The sequence below is a fragment of the Miniopterus natalensis genome, chromosome X (assembly GCF_054644295.1).
Source record: "Miniopterus natalensis isolate mMinNat1 chromosome X, mMinNat1.hap1, whole genome shotgun sequence".
NCBI classification, from domain to species: Eukaryota; Metazoa; Chordata; class Mammalia; order Chiroptera; family Miniopteridae; genus Miniopterus; species Miniopterus natalensis.
The window spans coordinates 44,987,518-45,008,317 of NC_142103.1; the positions used below are offsets into that span (position 1 = coordinate 44,987,518).

The 20,800-nt window shown below is 33.1% G+C and overlaps 1 protein-coding gene across 1 annotated transcript in view; it reads left to right on the plus strand.

The window, feature by feature from the left end:
• RPS6KA6 (ribosomal protein S6 kinase A6) overlaps positions 1 to 20,800 on the plus strand; it is a 163,428-nt gene that overhangs the window by 107,509 nt on the left and 35,119 nt on the right. Inside the window, exons 18-19 of the mRNA XM_016204494.2 lie at positions 4,172 to 4,248; positions 6,028 to 6,145. Coding sequence (XP_016059980.2) covers positions 4,172 to 4,248; positions 6,028 to 6,145 — 195 coding nt within the window. The remainder of the gene's footprint in view (positions 1 to 4,171; positions 4,249 to 6,027; positions 6,146 to 20,800) is intronic.

Consider the following 20,800-nt stretch of genomic DNA (forward strand, 5'->3'; position numbering starts at 1 on the left):
TGGAGCTGGGATGGGGAGCAGGGTGGCTAGCTGAGTTTGGACAGGACCAAGATGTGCACCAATGTCTGGCTTTCCAAGCCCTGGGTCTAGATGCCTCATAGAGCATTTTTAAAATGTTCTAAATTACTGCAGAGATTAAAGTGCTGCCCAAGAACTCGTCGGAAGGTGAGAGTTACTCATTGAGTCAGCTATAAGTATTTCACATTCCAATAACATTTCTAGTTAATGAGAAAGAGCCTAGGAGGTGTCATATTGCTTAACCTAATTAGGATCCATCATGAAAACGTTGTTTTACACATTTATCACACGTTTAAACTGATTTTGGGTGGGTCGGTCTCAATGCTCTATAAAATTAAGAACATATAGCCATAAAATAAACAAGGCAAGGTAGTGGATGAATAAAAGCATACAGTGCAGAATGTGTGCTTAATACCTTCCTACTTGCATGAAGTTAAATGTAGGAAAAGAGAAGTCAGAAGCAAAGTAGTTAATGTCATTGCCTTCTTTCTCATTTGGTTTCCTCAGTTAGCAAAAGTAATATAAACATAGATTCTTATTCCCTTTGCCCTAAAGTTAAATTTAATTCATATTTGGAGCAAAACATGACAGCCCAGGGCAGCACAATGCAGAGTAATTTCACACTCATTTTACCAGACCTTGGTGCACATCTTGGTCTTGTCTAAACTCAACCAGTCCCCAGTCTCAGGAGAGGGAACCGCAAGCTATGGAGTGTGGAAAGCTTCAAACGGTACACAAGGCCAGTCACAAACAGCGTCTGACATTGGCTGTCACCAGTGACCATCCAAAACACTGGGAGCCCTAACAGATCTATCTAATACATAGAAACAAATCCAAACAGGCAGCCAAAATGGGGAGACAAAAAAAAGGCCCCAAATGAAAGAACAAAAGAATTCTCTAGAAGAAGAGCTAAATGAAATGGAGAAAAGCAATCTATCAGATATAGAGTTCAGAATACTGATCATAAGAATGCTCAACAGCATGAGAAAAGAAATGGAAACTATTAAGGAAATTAAGAATGACATGGTTGAAATAAAATAAAAAACGTTGGAAGGAATAAACAGCAGATTAGAGGAAACAGGATCAGATCAGCAAATTAGAAGACAGAGTAGAAAAAAATCACTCAATCAGAGAGCCAAAAAGAAAAAACAATGAAAAAACAGGAGGGCAGTTTAAGGGAGCCCTGGGACAACATGAAATGGAACAATATTCCCATTATAAGAGTGCCAGAAGGGATAATGTGTTTGGAGAAATAATGGCAGAAAACTTCTCTAACCTTTTGAAGGAAAAAGTCATGCAAGTTCAAGCGGCACAGAGAGACCCAAGCAAGAGGAACCCAAAGAGGCCCACGCCCAGGCACATCATAATAAAAAAGGCCAAAAATTCAAGACAGAGAGAATCTTAAAGGCAGCAAGAGAAAAGCAATCTCTTACCTACAAAGGAGCTCCCTTAAGGCTGTCACCTGATTTCTCATTAGAAACTCTACAGGCCAGAAAGGAATGGCATGAAGTATTCAAGGTAATGCAAAACAAGGATCTGAAACCAAGACTACTCTATCCAGCAAGGCTATCATTCAAAATAGATGGTGGAATAAAGAGCTTTCCAGACAAAAAAGAAGACTAAAGGAGTTTATCAGGACCAAAACAGCATTGCAAGAAATGTTAAAGCGACTGCTATAATAAGAAGTTGAAGTAGAGAGAATGAGAAACAGGCATAAAGAAATAAAATAGCAATAGATAAGTACCTATCAATAATAACCCTAAATGTAAGTGGATTAAATGCTCCAATCAAAAGACATAGGGTAGCTGAATGGACAAAAATGCTGACCCAATTATATGCTGTCTACAAGAGACCCACATCAAAACACGACTCATACAGGCTGGGGAAAAAAGCAAACGTTCTTTTCTGAGGACTTTAAAGGACAGATCTACAGCAATACAGTCATAATAGGGTACTTTAACACCTCACTGACTTTACTGGATAGATCTTCCAGACAAAAAATCAAGCAGGAAATAGTGACTCTAAATGACACACTAGATCAGATGGATTTAATTGCCATTTACCCCAAAGCTGCAGAATATACATTCTCCTCAAGGGCATGTGGGACATTCTCAAAGACAGCCCACATGTTAGACACAGAACAAGTCTCTACAAGTTCAAGAAGATTGAAATCATATCAAGCACCCTCTGGGACATTTACACCATGGAATACTATGCAGCTGTAAAAAACAAGGTTCCCTTACTCTATGAGACAGCATGGTGGGACTTAGAGAGTAATATGCTAGGCAAAAGAAGCCAGTCAGAGGGAGGCAAGTCCTACGTGATCTTTCTCATATGTGCAATCTAATGAACAAAATAAACTGATGAACAAAGTAGATCCAGAGATACAGAAGCATGGAGCAGACTGATGAGTCTCAGTGGGAAGGCAGGTGTGAGAGGGTGGATAGATATTAACCTAAGAACTTATATTCGTATATGCATAACCCATGTATACAGACAATGATGTGGTAAAGGTCTTGGGGTAGGGGTGCAAGTGGGAGGGGATCAATGGAGGAAAAATGGGACATTTGTAATACTTTCAACAATAAAGATAAATTAAAATGAAATAAAATAAAATGTGGATTATATTCACCTGTATGAAATTAGCCAAGATATTAAAAAAAATACTGCCCTAGCAATGCCTGCGTATTGTCCTGATATGTCAAGGTTGTGGGTTTGATCCCCATCAGAGCACATACAAGAATCAACCAGAATCAACCACATAAGTGGAACAACAAATCAGGATCTCTATCTTTCCCTTTCTTTCTCTCCCTCTCCCCCTACACTTTCTCTCTCAGAATAAATAAATTAAAAAAAAAAAAACTTTATACTTTTCTAAGGGAACCAGGGAAAGCATGGTGATGCCTGGAACTGTCAGAATTGATGACAAAGAAATGAAATATAAGTGAAACAGCTGGAGTGGTTTAAGTTTTACTAAAGGATGCCAACTTAGTTTTACCATGTCATGAGTGGTTTAGCTGTACTTCATTATTTTTTTAGCGCTTTTGTCGTCCCTCCATGCATTATTTACATAAGCCAGTTATATATGTCTCTTGAAAGCTTCTCAAATTTGCACATATGTGTGTTCTTATAAATCCAGGTTCACTAGGAAAAGAACATTATAGCTTGAATTTTAAATTAGATACTCATTCGTGTGTGGCAATTATCAAAGCCAAACATTCATATATTTTGCCTTCTATAAATGAAATGTCCATGCTGCTGGTTATACAGTCCCCATTGTAAATGCATTAATAATGTTTCTATTTTGTTCCTATGCCTAAAGAATGTAGCAGTGGGCTTATTTTTCTGAATAAGGCTTCACTTCATTTATTTTCCAACAAACTCTATTAACCTCATGGAGAAAAATCACATTACTATATAATGAATATAGTATTTGGTTTTTATTAACACTAGGACCAAGAGCAAAAAAGAGCTACATAAGTCATTTTATGAAAAATTAATGAAACCATTTAGAATTTATCAAATGTGTATTTGTGATCCAGAAATATACTGATCTTTTCAATACATAAGCCTTGTATATAAAATAAAATTCATCTTTTTTCATAAAATCATATATTATTTTACCATCTCTAATGTAGCAAGGAAGCAGTTATCATAGATATTATAAGCACAAGCTCTAGAGTGAGAACGCCTCCTCCACTACTTACCAGTTTTGTGATATTGGACAAATTATTGAGCATTCGCCTCAGTTTTTTTGTCTTCAAAATGGAAATAATATCTACGTCACAGAGTTAGTGTCAGGGTTAAAGACAGTACTATATGTAGTATATATTAAGCTTTTTGTACATACTAATCGTAAATTTTGGTGTCTGTATTTGGTTTTCCTAAAAGGAGAAGTGAAAGCTCATATTTTACAAGGTTATTTTTCCTATGGCCCATGTTACTTACTTCATTAATAACCAGTTATTCCATACTTGCTAATAGCAGAATATTTTTCTTTTAACATGATGTGAATCTATTTTTGAAAAGATTAAAATAATCTGAGTTTTTAAATTGTAAACATTTGTGAGATTATTAGAAGCACAACTTTCTTTCCGATGAGAAAAAGGAGTTTATACTGGGTAATACCAGATAATAAGTATTTCTTTCTCAGGTTCTTATGCAACAGGGCTATGATGCTGCTTGTGATATTTGGAGTCTGGGAGTCCTTTTTTACACAATGTTGGCTGGGTAAGAAACCTTATGTACTTTATAAAAATCCATAAAATTGTGTGTGTAATGTGAAATGTGGGTGCCTTGTAATATGTATGATTTGATGTAGAATGGGGATTTCTGGGAGTAGTAGTTTGGTCCATAAAATTCTTAAATAAACCTTGTTTATAAATATCACCTTGATTTTATCACTCAAAATAATTCACATCATCATTTGAATTTCACCTGTATATTTTCATCTAGAAAGAAGACAGATGAAAATAACCTTAAGGAAAATTCTATTAACATTTCAAAATATTGTATATTGTTTAACTTATAACATTGAAAAAACAAAGAGTAAGGTCTTTGTTGATGCATTATTCAAATATATAATTAAAAGAGTTTTCAATTGATACTGAATTTTTTTTTTTTAAGTACTTTTATTCTGGCTCTCCTCGCACTAGAGATTTAAGAAGATTGAACTTTATAACAAATCTAAATAGTAATGGAATATTTTAATTACAGAAACAAACACAGTTGCCTTCTCTTAAAAGTATAAAAACATACTTAAAAAAGTAACAAATGGGTTATGTTAATGTTGGCAATTCATAAGTGTTGTTTTACTGTTAATATTTTTGTTTAGGAGTAAAAATTTATGGCTATAGAAAAAGGCTGGATTTAACAAAACTTAATGCATAGAATGGAATTTTAAGCATTATAATACAATTATAATGTATTTAGTTTGACTTTATAGAGAAGGCATTTCGTATAATTGAAATATGCTCGATATAACAGAAGATTTATAAATATGAAGTCATCACGAAATTATTTACTGGCTTTGTGATAATTACATATGTCAGTGTATTCCATGCACTTTTAAATATAAACTTTTGCAAAATATTTAGTTATAGCCCAAAGTAAGTGCTAAAGTTAAGAATAGCTAAAGTTTTCACATGAACCATGGGATACCATTTCTGGATTGCTGCTTTGAAATATTTACTTTAAGACTAAACAAAACATGAATGTTAGTGTATATATGTGTGTTTAATGTTATATCAACTTAATTGTTACATGAGGAATTAAGACATTAAGACGTTAAGACATATTTCCCATACTTTTTAAGTCTTTTCATTCCCAAATTTGAATACCATTTTCAGTTCCGCCTGTTAAAATCGTACAAAACTGATCACTTTTTGTCATTCTATAATTAATTTTTAAACTTTATACAATGTATTTGTATTCCTTTCCATGAATATTTATCCACATAATAATTTTAATGGCTATAGAGGGTTTTTTGTTATATTAATATAAATATTTAGCTAACCCATTTTCATGGACATTAACTGGAATTATTGTTAATCTGTTTTCACTGGTAATATTTATAAAATGCTAATGAATAAAATTGAACCAATAAAATAAATTCATTTCTATGAACATATGAAATTAACAGTTTCCTCATAGTAGGTATATTTGATTTGCTGACTTATGCCTGGGAGAATACAAAATTTGCGTGTTTTAATCTGGCCTGATTTTAAGACTAGCTTTACATGAAAACCCACATTTATTTTACATGGATTAACTGATTAAAGGCAAAAAGATATTGGTATAGACAAGACTCTTCATTTTATTAAATAATTAATTAGGATTAAGTTCATTGTTTGAAGTATCAAATTTGATATGCACAGTGAAGGGAAATATTAAATGATATTCTAATTTACCATAATAAATATTTGTATGTAGTATTATGTTCATCACTTTCAATTAAATTTCATATGTATACTGGGCCCTTATGTCTATTAAAATATATTTTATTAATAGCTACACTCCATTTGCTAATGGCCCTAATGATACTCCTGAAGAGATACTGCTACGTATAGGCAATGGAAAGTTCTCTTTGAGTGGTGGAAACTGGGACAATATTTCAGATGGAGCAAAGGTATAAATTATAAATATGTTTGTTACATTAATGTTAAATTGCTGAAATCTTTAAGTTATAGCCTAGTCTATATTTGTAGAGTGCATGATCATGTTATATGTCAGTATTTATTTTTAAGTTAATTCACATGTATGTGTGGATTGAACAAAATAATGGCTCACTTTATTTTTTTTGGTCATGCTTCTGGCCAACATTCCTCTTTTATTAGTTTATATGTTTTCAGGGAATATAAACTAGTTTCAGTATTAACCAAAACTAAAAATGTAAATCTATTGAAGAAAATTGCATACTTAAGCCAATTAAATGTGCTGTCTGCATGTAGAGTGTTTTTTTCTTTAGCACAGATATTGACTATTGATTATATAGACAATTTTAATAATGTTAAATATTCTTAGAGAATATACAAACTTTTTATCAGTAACATCTAGATATTTATTATTGATGGCTTAGAGCTGTCCAATAGAAATATAATGTAAGCCACATATGGAATTTTAAAATTTCTAGTAGCCACATTAAGAAACAAAAATAAAATGGTGAAATTAATTTAGTAACAATAAATTTAACCTATCATATTTAAAATATTTTACCATTTAATCAACATAAAAATTGGTGAGATATTTTATAATATTTGTTCATTTTAAGTCTTTCAAAATTTGCTGTGCATTTTATTTTTACAGCTTATCTGAGTTTGGAGTACCCACATTTTAAAAGTGCTTAATAGCCACATGTAGCTAGTGGCTACTGTATTAGTACAGTTTCAAAGTAACTGACCCTATTTAACTTAGGGGAAAAAATTATCAAGCCTTGACTATGGATTGTTACATTTATAATTTAAAAATTTTAAGTTTTAAAACAAAAGCCCAAAGGTTATCATGTGGTTTATAGGAATCTGAAGCTTTTAAGCTGCATTTGAAGTAGAAAACATTTTAAGACAAAAGGAATTGCTTATGTTTCATATCTGCCAATGATAAAACCTAATTGTCTCAAGAACACTGGTAAATCTGTAGGGTATATTATGGAGTAAATCTCCTGATCGTTGTAGAATAAATAAGTCAGGAATGTGATTGTCAATACCTTTTAAACCTTAGAAAAACAGGGAAAGGATTGTGTTTGGATCTTATCCATAATAACAGAAGTATGTTGTGTGGTGTAGTAGAAGGAACACCTGATTGGAAGCTAGAACTGAGTGCTAGTTTTGATCTACTAACTGGCTGCCTCAGTTTTCTTATCTGCAGAATGTGGGGACTACATTTTCTCCCTGGTTGCTTCTAACTCCAAAATCCCATTTCTGTGCATTTTGGTTCATACATAATTTGTCGTATTTCTTCTTGTAAAGTGGTTGAAACTACTAATATTATTCATTAACTATATGTATTTTGTAGTCAGTCATTTTGTGTATCACAAAATTACATATTCACAAAGAACAATTCCAATGTTTAAACCTATATATATGATCCCCTTGCATTCCTTTAAAAAATAACTGGCAACAGTGAATCTAATGCTAAAATACCTAAGAATTTATATGTCAATTGTGCTTAGAATTTTAGTTTTCTATTTTCCATGTGTTTTATGTTTAGGTCTGCCTAGTGCTTAAGGAATAATACACATCAAAGTTCAGTTTTATTCTGACCTTTTCTTTTGTCTGATAGTCTGGAGAATTTATCATAGGAAAAGATACTGGGAGATAAATTGTTGAAATATATCACAAGGCCTTTCATATATTTTCTTTGTATGGATCAAGTGACTTTAGTTCTGTCTTTGAAACTTTTCTGAAAAAGGTGGCAAATTTCTAAGCAAAGGGACTATATGAAACTTTTAAAAAACTATTTCCTGTAAATTTTAACACTTCAACATTTTTTTCTGTTTTAAACTAATGATAAGGTAAACTATTGTTCAGTTGCCCATAACCCCTTAAACTAGATTTCTTTAGTTGTGAGAACTGTGGTATATGCTGTCATCTAATAACAATTGTTTTACTTAATTATAGTTCCTTACAAGCTATTTTTCCCTTTGAATGCTTTTCTTGCTATATAGGTTAGTACCACCACCCGAAGCACACAGAAGATGCTTATGTTTGCCTCCTGTCCAAGCAGAGTTTCCAGACTTTGTTTATTCAGTTAAATGGTGGGGGTCATAATGGAAGTCATGTTAGCTTTGTATATCTTATCACTACAATAGTTTCAACTAACACTTCACCTCCAAACCCCAGGCTTAGAGAACATTGGCACTGACACTTCTCTTTTGTAAACAAAGGGAGACAAGAAGAGTCTGGTAAACAAAGTAAATGTAGAAGAGGCAAGAGAGCAATGAAAATGTCATGGTGTCACTTCATATTAAAAATAAACACAATAATACCTGATTAATTAGAAGACTATTCTATCTAAATTTTAGACTATTTAAAATAAGTAAAGTGTTACTTATTTAAAGTACCCTGCGCCAACAAAGAAATGCCCACTAGAAGTTTTTATGGGACAATTAATTATGGCCTCTTCCCTTGCCCCCTTATAAAAAAGAACTACTACTTTTCCTCTTACTGTGTACCCATAACAACATTGTGTGCTTTATTAGAGCACTTATTATATTCTCCCTTGTCATATATTCATTTGTGTACAATTTTAGTCTCCCCACTTAGGAAGTTTGAATATCATGTTCCTTTTTGTATTTTCTTATTTTTTCAAAGATTTTTAATTATTTATTTTTAATTACACAAACAATGCATGGATATGTTCAGGTTGTAAAAAATTCACACAATACGTATAAAATTAAAGTCTCCTCCAAGCAAAGAATGCTTTTTAACAACATTCAAATTTTAATTTTATATTTTTATTAAAAATTTTTAATGTTGACATTGCAGGTGTCCCCCTCCTCTCCCCTTTGCCCACCTCCACCCGCTCCTGTCTCGCCCTCCCTTGGCCTTCACCAAACTATTGTCCGTGTCCATGAGGTATACATATATGTTCTTGAGCTAATCCCTTCACCTTCTTTATCCAGTCACCTTACCCCCCCTTCTCCTGGGGCACCAGCCAGTCTGTTCCATGTGTCCATGCTTTCGGTTCCATTTTGTTTGTCAGTTTATTTTGTTCATTAGATTCTGCATATATGTGAGATCATGTAATACTTGTCTTTCTCTGGCTGGCTTATTTCACTTAGTACAATACTCTCTAGGTCCATCCATGCTGTTGTGAAGGGTAAGAGTTCCTTCTTTTTTTACAGCTGCATAGTGTTCCATTGTGTAAATATACCATAGTTTTTTTTATTCACTCATGTGATGGACACTTGGGCTGTTTTCAGATCTTGGCAATACACAGAAGGGTGCATTTATTCTTTCTGATTGGTGTTTCAGAATTCTTAGGATATATTCCCAGAAGTGGGATCACTGGGTCAAAAGACAGTTCCATTTTTTAATTTTTTTTAATATGTTTTTATTGATTTTTAAAGAGAGAGGAAGGAAAAAGAATAGAGAGATAGAAACATTGATGAGAGAGAAACATCATTGATCAGCTGCCTCCTGCATACCCCCCACCAGGGATCTAGCCCACAACCCAGGCATGTGCCCTGACCCAGAATCTAACCTTGACTTCTTGGTCCCGGGGTCAATGCTCAACCACTGGGACACACCTTCTGGGCTCCATAATAAATTTTTTGAAGAAACTTCATCCTGTTTTCCACATCTAACATAATGAATATTTATTTGAATATTTTTTCATTAGCTACTTAATCATTTTAGATTATTTTTTAAATTTATTTTTCGGTTATAGTTAACATACAATATTATATTAGTTTCAGGTGTAGTATAAAATGTAGTGATTAGACATTTATTTAGTCTTTTCTTTATCTATACCTTGCATTGTTAGTTTACACAGTAAGCTTTTGTCCACTATATAAATATTGTCTTCTTGTCAAAAACTGTAAATTTGAAATAAGTCATCAAAATTCACATAAGTATTTCTTTTCCATTTTGGTTTGAAGTTGCTTTTAATAGAAGAGTAGTTTGTTATTGTATTTACAAGTTATAGACTTTCAGATCTAAAAGGGAACTGATCCATTATTTTGTAGATAGATAAACCAAGGTGTGTAGAATTTATCTTGCCCATAGTCTGACACTAATCAGTGGTAGAGCTGGAAGTAATTATCAGTCCAATATTCTTTTCTGTTTACCACATGTTATGGAAGACATTCTAGAGGAAGTAAGGCTTTATTAGCCTGGCTTGTGTGGATAGATTGAGGAGAAAAAGGTCTATAACCCAACACTTTAATAATAGAAGGCTCAAAGGAAAGTTGTTATTGTTCACTCACTTATTTTCTATAATATTGGAAATTCAGTAAACTGAAGTTTACTACCACTTACATAATCTATATTGCAGAGCAGTTTTACAGTTAAAATATTATAATGAAATCCTCCTAGAGCTTCTAGTACCATAGCTTTCAAATACCTTGTGCCAAATTATATTAAAGAAAGACTACAATACATAAAGTAAGCTAGGGAAATACACAGGCAAATTCAATAATTAGAATTCTACTCTTAGATTTATAGTGAGGAATAAATTATTTGTTGTTACCTGTGATCAAGGCACAAAGTGTTAAGTATATATGGAACTGAGTAAGTATGAATTGTAACACATTTGACCAAATGAAATGCTTACAGTATAATTAATAATAAGTATGATAAAAATGGTTTATCTCAGTCACATGATTAAATGAATTATTAATCACTACTCTCTAAACTTAACTTGAATTTGCCACCTGAATACTATGAGAATATGAAATTGCTATTCTCCTGTATTCATGTAAGTTCAATGAATTTGGAGTTTTGTAGGCTTTTACTTAAAATAGGTATAAAAATAAGAAATCATTGAGATCTAGGTTAAATTACATTACTCAATTTTATTATTAATTTTTTTTTCAAATTATGTTATCTAACTAAATACCAAACTGATATAAGTGATCCTTCTTGTCATAGCTCAGTATCTTATTTTAAACTGGCCAGCACTACTATATCCATTTTGAAAAAATAGAAAATTACTCATATTGAAGTGACTGATTTTAGTGAACTGTGGATAAGCTCATTTTCCTCTTAACTATTAAGAAAATTCAATGAATATTATTTACATTGATGACACTTTAGCTCTTTCTTTGTCTTCCATCATCTGTTTGTCATCTTGTCAAGGAGATCTTGCTGTTTATTTTTGAGGAAGTTTAAAAAGAAATAAGATAAATTAAGCTCTATTAAAATTACTTCAATTTTTTTTAAAAGAAAGTAGTATAATGTTGATACTTCTGCTTTGATGCCATTTGATAGCATATTTTAATTTTAATTTCAGGAGAATCCACTTTGCTTTTGGAAATCAGTCTTTCTTTCCAAATATAAATTCACCATTTTGTATGTTTAAACACCTGTGGAACATTTATAAAAATACCTTAGTCATATATAATTTAACTGAATTTTAGCCCAAGAATAATTTTGTCATTTTGCTTTAATTGGGTTTAATTGCTTAACTTGAATTTACATCCTAGTTTGCCTGAAACAAGCCGGGTTTATACCTTTCACTTTCAAGGGCCCTGGTTTGGATAACAAATTATATGACTAGCCTAACTTTAACTGTCTTTAATTTCAGTTAAGCTTTTTCAATAAATATATAATAAAACTTGATATTTTTGAACTTCTTTATAAAAAGTTGATTATTTTTTAAATGAAGATTTTGATATTTTCCACAAATGCTTACTTAATGCCATAACCATTGAGCACTTAGTATACTTGATAGTTTTTACTTTAAAAAGAAAGCCACAATAATTATATAAAAATCAAGCATTGATATCGAGTTAAATGAGGAAGAATAAACAGTGGGATAGTTTAGTACTTACAAGCCAGACTCTGACTGTCTGGATACATATTCTTGCTTACTAGCTATGTGATGTTAGAAATTATGCTTAACTTCTTTATGCCTCAGTTTGCACATCTGTAAAGTGAAGATAGTAATAGTATCTACCTCAGGGTTTTTATGTGATTAAACAAGTTAATATATGTGGCACATAGTAAATGTTCAATAAGTGTTAGCTGATATTAAGAATGTATAAAGCAGTCTGACAATCAGTGTTAAACTTTAAACTTTCCATTAGCAATAGAGACCCATCGTGCATAAAATTTAAAGTATACCGGTATGTTTCAATATTTGTAGAGGCCTATCTCCTAAAATTATTTTTCATTCTCTCACCATCACTAACTTATCTTTCAATAATCCCTCAGAATCCTCAGGAAAGTACAAAATATTAGATAAATTTTAACGATGAGCAAAATAGTGTTTTTTTTAAATTAAAATTTAGTGTATATAGTTTATTATATGTTGAAACTTTGGTTGGTGGGAGTAAAGGGACCTACTATTTTGTGCTAGACCACTGATTTTTTTTAAATAAAACTTTACTGAGGTATATAACTAATATACTACAAAATGCATCTATTTAAAGTATATAATTTAATGTAATGACATTTACACATCAAGAAACCATCACCAAAATCAAGATAATAAACATATCCATTACCACTAAGAGTTTCCTCTTGATTCCTTATAATTTTTTCCTCCTATCCCACATCCCCAACTACAATCCCCCACCACCTCATTCTCTGACAATCTTGGACCAGATACATTGGGTTAGTTTACATTTTTCTAGAAATGTTTATAAGTGGAATCACAGGGTTCATACTCTTTTTTGGTCCTCTTTCACTCATCATAATTATTTTGAGATTCCTTGATTATGTTGAAGTTTATCAATAGTGTATTCCATTATGTTGCTGAATAATATTCCATTGTGTGGATATTTTCTTTATTCACATCTAATGGACATTTAGATCATCAGCTCTTTTTTGCAATATTACCAATAAAGCTACAGTGATTACCCTTGTCGTAGTATTTGTATGGATGGTTAGCTTTTATTTTTTATATAAATATCCAGGAGCGGAATTATTGGTTCATATATTTAACTTTTTAAGAAATAACAAAACTGTTTTTCAAAGTGCCTGTACAATTTTACATTCCCACCAGCAGTGTATGAGAGTTTTAGTTCTTTCATATCCTTCCCAAAACTTGATATGATCGTCTATTTATATCTTTTCTTTTCTTTTCTTTTCTTTTCTTTTCTTTTCTTTTCTTTTCTTTTCTTTTCTTTTCTTTTCTTTTCTTTTCTCTTTTCTTTTTTTCTTTTCTTTTTTTCTTTTCTTTTCTTTTCTTTTCTTTTCTTTTCTTTTCTTTTTTCTTTTCTTTTCTTTTCTTTTCTTTTATTTCTTTTTTCTCTTCTCTTCTTTTTTCTTTTCTTTTCTCTTCTTTTTTCTTTTCTTCTTTTCTCTTTTCTCTTTTTTCTCCCTTTCCTTTTCCCTTTCCTTTTCCCTTTCCTTTTCCCTTTCCTTTTCCCTTTCCTTTTCCCTTTCCTTTTCCCTTTCCTTTTCCCTTTCCTTTTCCCTTTCCCTTTCCTTTTCCCTTTCCTTTTCCCTTTCCTTTTCCCTTCCCTTCCCTTCCCTTCCCTTCCCTTCCCTTCCCTTCCCTTCCCTTCCCTTCCCTTCCCTTCCCTTCCCTTCCCTTCCCTTCCCTTCCCTTCCCTTCCCTTCCCTTTTTCCTTTCCTTTCCTTTCCTTTCCTTTCCTTTCCTTTCCTTTCCTTTCCTTTCCTTTCCTTTCCTTTCCTTTCCTTTCCTTTCCTTTCCTTTCCTTTCCTTTCCTTTCCTTTCCTTTCCTTTCCTTTCCTTTCCTTTCCTTTCCTTTCCTTTCCTTTCCTCTTTTCTATTACCTAAGTTTATATTTTTACTCTTTTAACTAAAGTCCTTAGTTTTTATTTTTATTTTTTAATTGCTGTTTATATTCTATATTATTTTGTATTTGGTTTTAGTTATACAGCATAGTAGTTAGACAATCATATACTTGACAAAGTGATCCCTAGATATTTCAAGTACCCACCTGGCCCCATAAATAGTTATTACCATATTATTGACTATATTCCCTATGCTATACTTTATATCCCCATGATAATTTTGTAACTGCCAATTTGTACTTCTTAATCCCTTCACCTTTTTCACTCAGCCTCTCATCCCCTCTCCCATCTGGTACACGTCAGTTTGTTCTTTGTATCTATGAGTCTGTTTCTATTTTGTTTGTTCATTTATTTTGTTCTTTAGATTCCACATATAAGTGAAATAATATGCTCTTTGTCTTTCTCTGTCTGACTTACTTCACTTAGCATAATTCCCTTTAGGTCCATCCACTTTTTGTTGTTGTTTTTTTTTTTAGTTTAAGGTTCACAGCATGTTACTTTGATACATTTATACACTGTAATATGATTGATGTGGTAGCAATATTTATCACATTACATAATTATAATACAATATTATTATCTATCTTCATTATACTGTGTATTACATTCATGGGTATTTACTACTTTTTACAAGGTTGTCTGCTTAAATATATTCATCCCTCCCCATAGACCCTATCTCCTGCTAACTATCATTTTACTCTACGGTTTTTAACAGGCTTGATTTTTTGTTTTTTTATATTTTAATGAATTTATTAAGGTGACACTGGTTAACAAAATTATACGTTTTAGGTGCACAATCCTACAACTCATTATCTGTACACTGATTTGTGTGTTCACCACCCTAAGCCAATTATCTGTCCATCACCATTTATCCCTGCTAGACGCTCCTCTACCTCCCCCAACACTCCCTCCACCCGGCAATCACCATGCTGCTGTCTACGTCCATGATTTTTTCTCTTTATTTTTATTTTTTGCTCAATCCATCAACTCCCCTCACCCAACCCCCATCCCAACAGCTGTCAGCCTGCTCTCTACTTATGAGTTAGTTTCTATTTTGCTTATTAGTTCAGTTTGTTCACTAGATTCCACACATGGGTGAAATCATACAGTACTTGTCTTTCTCTGACTGGCTTATTTTGCTTAACATAATGTTCTCCAGGTCCATCCATGCTGTCATGAAAGTTAAGATTTCCTCCTTTTTTATAACTAAGTAGTATTCCATAGAGTAAATGTACCACAGCTATTTTATCTAATCATCTACAGATGGACACTTGAGCTGCTTCCAAATCTTGGCAATTGTAAATAACACTGCAGTGGACATAGTGGTATATATATTCTTTCAAATTAGTGTTTTGGATTTCTTTGAATAAATTCCCAGAAGTGAATTGCTGGGTCATAAGGCAATTGCACTTTTAATTTTTTGAATTATCTCTGTAGTGCTTTCCACAGTGGCTGCACCAATCTGCATTACCACCAACAGTTCATGAGAATTCCCTTTGCTCCACATCCTCACCAGTACTTGCTGTTTGTTGACTTACTGATGACAGCCATTCTGATAGGTGTGAGGTTATATCTCATCATGGTTTTAATTTGCATTTCTCTGATGGCTGGTGAAACTGAGTATCTTTTCATATCTATTGGAAATCAGTGTATCCTCTTTGGAGAAGTGTCTATTCAGCTACTTTGCTCATTTTTTAATTGGATTGTTTGGTTTTTTGGTGCTGAATTTTATGTTCTTTATAAATTTTGGATATTAAGGGCTTATCAGATGTATCGGCAAATATGTTCTCCCATTCAGTGGATTGTCTTTTCATTTTGTTGATGGTTTCCTTTGCTGTGCAAAAGCTTTTTAGTTTGCAGATGACATGAAATTTTATATAGAGAACCCTAAACATTCCACAAAAAAACTACTAGAACTGATAAATGAATTCAGTAAAGTAGCAGTATACAAAATAATTATCCAGAAATCAGTTGCTTTTTTATACACTGCTAATGAACTATCAGAAAAATAAATTAAAGAAACAAACCCATTCACAACTGCTTCAAAAAGAACAAAATGTCTGGGAATAAATTTAACCAAAGATGTAAAAAAACTGTACTTGGAAAATTATAAAACACTGAAGAAAGAAATTGAATAAGATATAAGCAAGTGGAAGAATATACTGTGCTCATAGATAGCAAGAATTAACATAAATAAAATGTCCACACTACCCAAAGCAATCATAGATTCAATGCAATTCCCATCAAGATAGCAATGACATATTTCAGAAAACTAGACCAAATATCCCCCAAAATTATATGGAACCAAAAAAAGACCCAGAATACCTGCAGCATTCTTAAGAAATACAAAGTTGAAGGGATCACAATACCTAATATCAAACAGTACCACAAGACCATAGTAATCAAAACAGCCTGGTACTGGCGTAAAAATAGACATATAAATCAATGGAACAGAATAGAGAGCCCCAAAACAAACCCACACCTTTATGGTCAATTAATATTTGACAAAGAAGGCAGAACATACAATGAGGTAAAGATAGCCAATTCAATAAATAGTGTTGGAAAAATTGGGCAGATATGTGCCCCAAAAAAGTATACCTGCTTCCACTGTACAAAGGAATAAACTCAAAATGAATTAAAGACTTAAAATGTTAGTCTTGGAACCATAAAAATCCTAGAAGAAAACATAGGCAGTAAAATCTCAGACATTTCTCATAGTAGTATTTCCTATGATCTCCTCAGACAAGGGAAACAAAAGAAAAATTAAACAAATAGGATTACATGACACTTGATTTTTTTTTTTTAATTTCACATATAAGTGATATCATACATTACTTATCTTTCTCTGCCTGACTTATCTCACTTAGCATAATGTGCTCAAGTGTCATCCCTGTTGTTGCAAATGAAAGGATATCCTTCTTTCTCATGGCTGATTAATTCTATTGTGTATATATATCAAACTATTTTTATCCATTTTTCTATTGATAGGCATTTGGGTTGTTTCCATATTTTGGCTATTGTGAATAATGTTTCAATAAACTTGGGAATACCTATATCTCTTCAAACTTCTGTTTTAATTTCTTTTAGTTTTATACCCAGAAGTAGAATCAGTGGATTGAATGATAAATGTATTTTTAATTTTTAAGAGGAGTCTCCATACTGTTTTTCATCATGGCTGCACCAATTTACATTGCCACCAAGAGTACAGTTCGCTTATCTTTTATCTTTTGGATTTTTTTCCTTTTTATTAAATTTATTGAGGATACATTGGTTAATAAGATTGTGTAGGTTTCAAGTATACATTTTTTTCTCCTTTAAAATATATTTTCATTGATTTCAGAGAGAGGACGGGAGAGCGAGAGAGACAGAAACATCAATGAGAGAGTGATTGGATTCTTCTTGCATACTCCCTGCTGGGGACTGAGCTCACAACCCTGGCATGTGCCCCAACCAGGAATTGAACTGAGGTCTCCTGAATCATAGGTTGACACTCACTTGCTGAGCCATGACGGCCTGGCTCAAGTATACATTTTTATGATACATGATCTTCATATTGCATTGTGTGTCTACCACTCAAAGTCAGATCTTCTGTAACCATATATTTTACCCTCTTTACCTTTACTACTCCAGTCTCCTTTACTGCAATAACCACCATACTGTTGTCTGTGTCTATGAGTTTTTGTTTGTTTGTTTTTCTTTTTTATTAATTTGTTACTTTGTTTTATATCCCATATATAAGTGAAATCATTTGGCACTTAAATTTTCTGAATTATTTTCCTTAGCATGATATTCTAAAGGTCCATCCATGTTGTCACAAATGGCAGTATTTCATCTTTTCTTATGGCTAAGTAGTATTTCATTGTATATATGTACCACATCTTCTTTATCCAGTTATCTATATATTTTTTTTCTAATAGAAAAGACTGTTTACTTTTTTATGACTTTATACATATTTCTATATTTATTATTCAAAATGTTACAGATGTCCGCTTTTCTCCCCATTGACCCCTTCCACCCTCACCCCCCCACACACATCCCTAGTCCCTCACCAGACTATTGTCTGTGTCCTTTGGTTATGCATATGTGCATATAAATTCTTTGGTTAATCTCTCCCCACACACCCACACCCACTTTCTCTCAGATTCATCAGTCTGATCCATAATTCCATGTCACTGAATCTATTTTGTTCATCCGTATATTAATTTCTTTAGATTCCACATGTATATGAGATAATGTGATGTTTGTCCATCTCTCCCTGGATTTTCATTTAGCATAATATTCTCCAGGTCCATCCATACTATCCCAAAGGGTATGAGATCTTTCCTTTTTACAGCTGAATAGTACTCCATCATGTAAATGCCCCACAGCTTTTTTATCCACTCATCTACTTATGGGCACTTGGGCTGTTTACAGATCTTACCTATTGTAAATGGTGCTGCTGTGAACATAGGAGTACATATATTCTTCCTGATTAGTGTTTCAGGATTCTTAGGATATATTCCTAGAAAGTGAGATCACTAGGTCAAAATGCAGTTACATATTAAATATTCTGAGAAACCTCCATAATGTTTTCCATAGTGGCTGCACCAGTCTGCATTCCCACAGCAGTGTACCAGAGTTTCCCTTTCTCCACATCCTCACCAGAACCTGTCATTTGTTGATTTGTTGATGGTAGATATTCTGAGAGGTGTGAAGTGATACCCCATTATGGTTTTAATTTGTATCTCTCTGATGATTAGTGATTTTGAGCATTTTTTTTTTAGTAAAACTCTTGATCTTTTATTTTTTTTTTAATTTTTAAATTTTTCTTTAAAATATTACAGATGTCCCTTTTTCTCCCCAATGACCCCTTCCACCCCGTCCCAATGCCCTCCCCAGTCCCTCTCCACACCATTGTCCCTGCCCTTGGGTTGTGCATATATGCATATAAATTCTTTGGTTACTCTCCCCTCCTCCACCCACCCACCCTCCTCCATCCCTCTGACCTTCGTCAGTCTCATCTATGCTTCCATGTTATTGAATCTATGCTGTTCATCAGTTTATTAAGTTCTTTAGGTTCCACGTATAAGCGAGATCATGTGATGTTTCTCTTTCACTGCCTGGCTTATTTCACTTAGCATAATTTCTCCAGGTCTATCCATACTGTGCTAAAGGGAATGAGATGATTATTCTTTACAGCTGTGTAGTATTCTATGGTGTAAATGTCCCACAGCTTTTCTATCCACTCATCTACTGATGGGCAATTGGGCTGTTTCCAGATCTTAGCTATTGTAAACTGTGCTGATATGAACATCGGGGTACACATAATATTTCAGATTAATGTTTCAGGATTCTTAGGATAAATTCCTAGGAGTGGAATCACTGGGTCAAAAGGCAGGTCCATTTTTAATTATTTGAAGAACCTGCATACTGTTTTCCATAGTGGATGCACCAGTCTGCATTCCCACTAGCAGTGTACCAGGATTCCCCTTTCTCCACACCCTTGCCAGCACATGTTGTTTGTTGAATTGTTGATGTTATCCATTCTGACAGGTGTGAAGCGATACCTCATTGTGGTTTTAATTTGCATCTCTCTGATGATTAGCGATGTTGAGCATTTTCTCATATGTCTCTTGACCATCTGTAAGTCCTCTTTAGAGAAGTGTCTATTCAAGTCCTTTGCCCATTTCTTAATTGGGTTGTTTATCTTTCTCTTGCTGAGTGCTGAGTTCTTTGTACACTTTGGAAATTAGCCCCTTGTCAGATACATCCTTGGCAAATATGTTTTCCCAGACCGTGGGGTTCCTTTGTATTTCGAGACTGTTTTCTTTTGCTGTGCAGAAGCTTTTTAGTTTGATGTAGTCCCATATGTTTTTCTTTTGTTTCTCTTGTCCTAGAAGATGTATCAGTAAAAATTCCACTAAGTGGGATGTCTTTGACTTTACTACCTATGCTTTCTTCCATGATTTTTATGGTTTCATGATTTATATTTAAGTCTTTTATCCATTTTGAGTTTATTTTTGTGTATGGTGAAAGTTGGTGGTCTAGTTTCATTTTTTTGCATGTATCTGTCCAATTATCCCAGTACCAATTATTGAAGAGACTGTCTTTACTCCATTGGATACTCCTCCCTTCTTTGTCAAATATTAACTGACCATAATGGCGTGGGTCTATTTCTGGGGTCTCTGTTCTATGCCATTGATCTATATCCATGTTGTTGTATGAATGTCAGGCCATTTTGAATACAAGGGTTTTTAATACAGTTTGAAGTCTGATAATGTGATCCCTCCCACTCTGTTCTTTTTTCTCAAGACGCCTGAAGCTATTTGGGGTCTTTTTTGGTTCCATATAAATTTTCGAAATGTTTGTTGTAGGTCTGTGAAATATGCTGTTCGTATTTTAAGAGGAATTGCATTGAATTTATAAATTGCTTTGGGTAGTATGGACATTTTAATGATATTAATTCTTCCAATCCATGAGCATGGTATATTCTTCCACTTGTTTAAATCTTCCTCTATTTCTTTTTGCAGCGTCACGTAGTTTTCTGAGTACAGGTCTTTTACATCCTTGTTTAAGGTTATTCCTAGGTATCTTATGTTTTCAGTTGCAATGGTAAATAGTATTGCTCTTTTACTTTCACTCTCTGAAAGTTCATTGTTGGTGTATAAGAATGCCATTGATTTCCTGATGTTGATTTTGTATCCAGCTACCTTGCTAAATTTGTTTTTCATTTCTAGTAGTACTTTGATGGAGTCTTTAGGGTTTTCTATGTACAATATCATGTCATCTGCAAATAATGACAGTTTTACTTCCTCCTTTCCAATTTGGATACCTTTTATGTTTTCTTCCTGTCTGAGGGTATGGCGAGGACTTCCAGTACT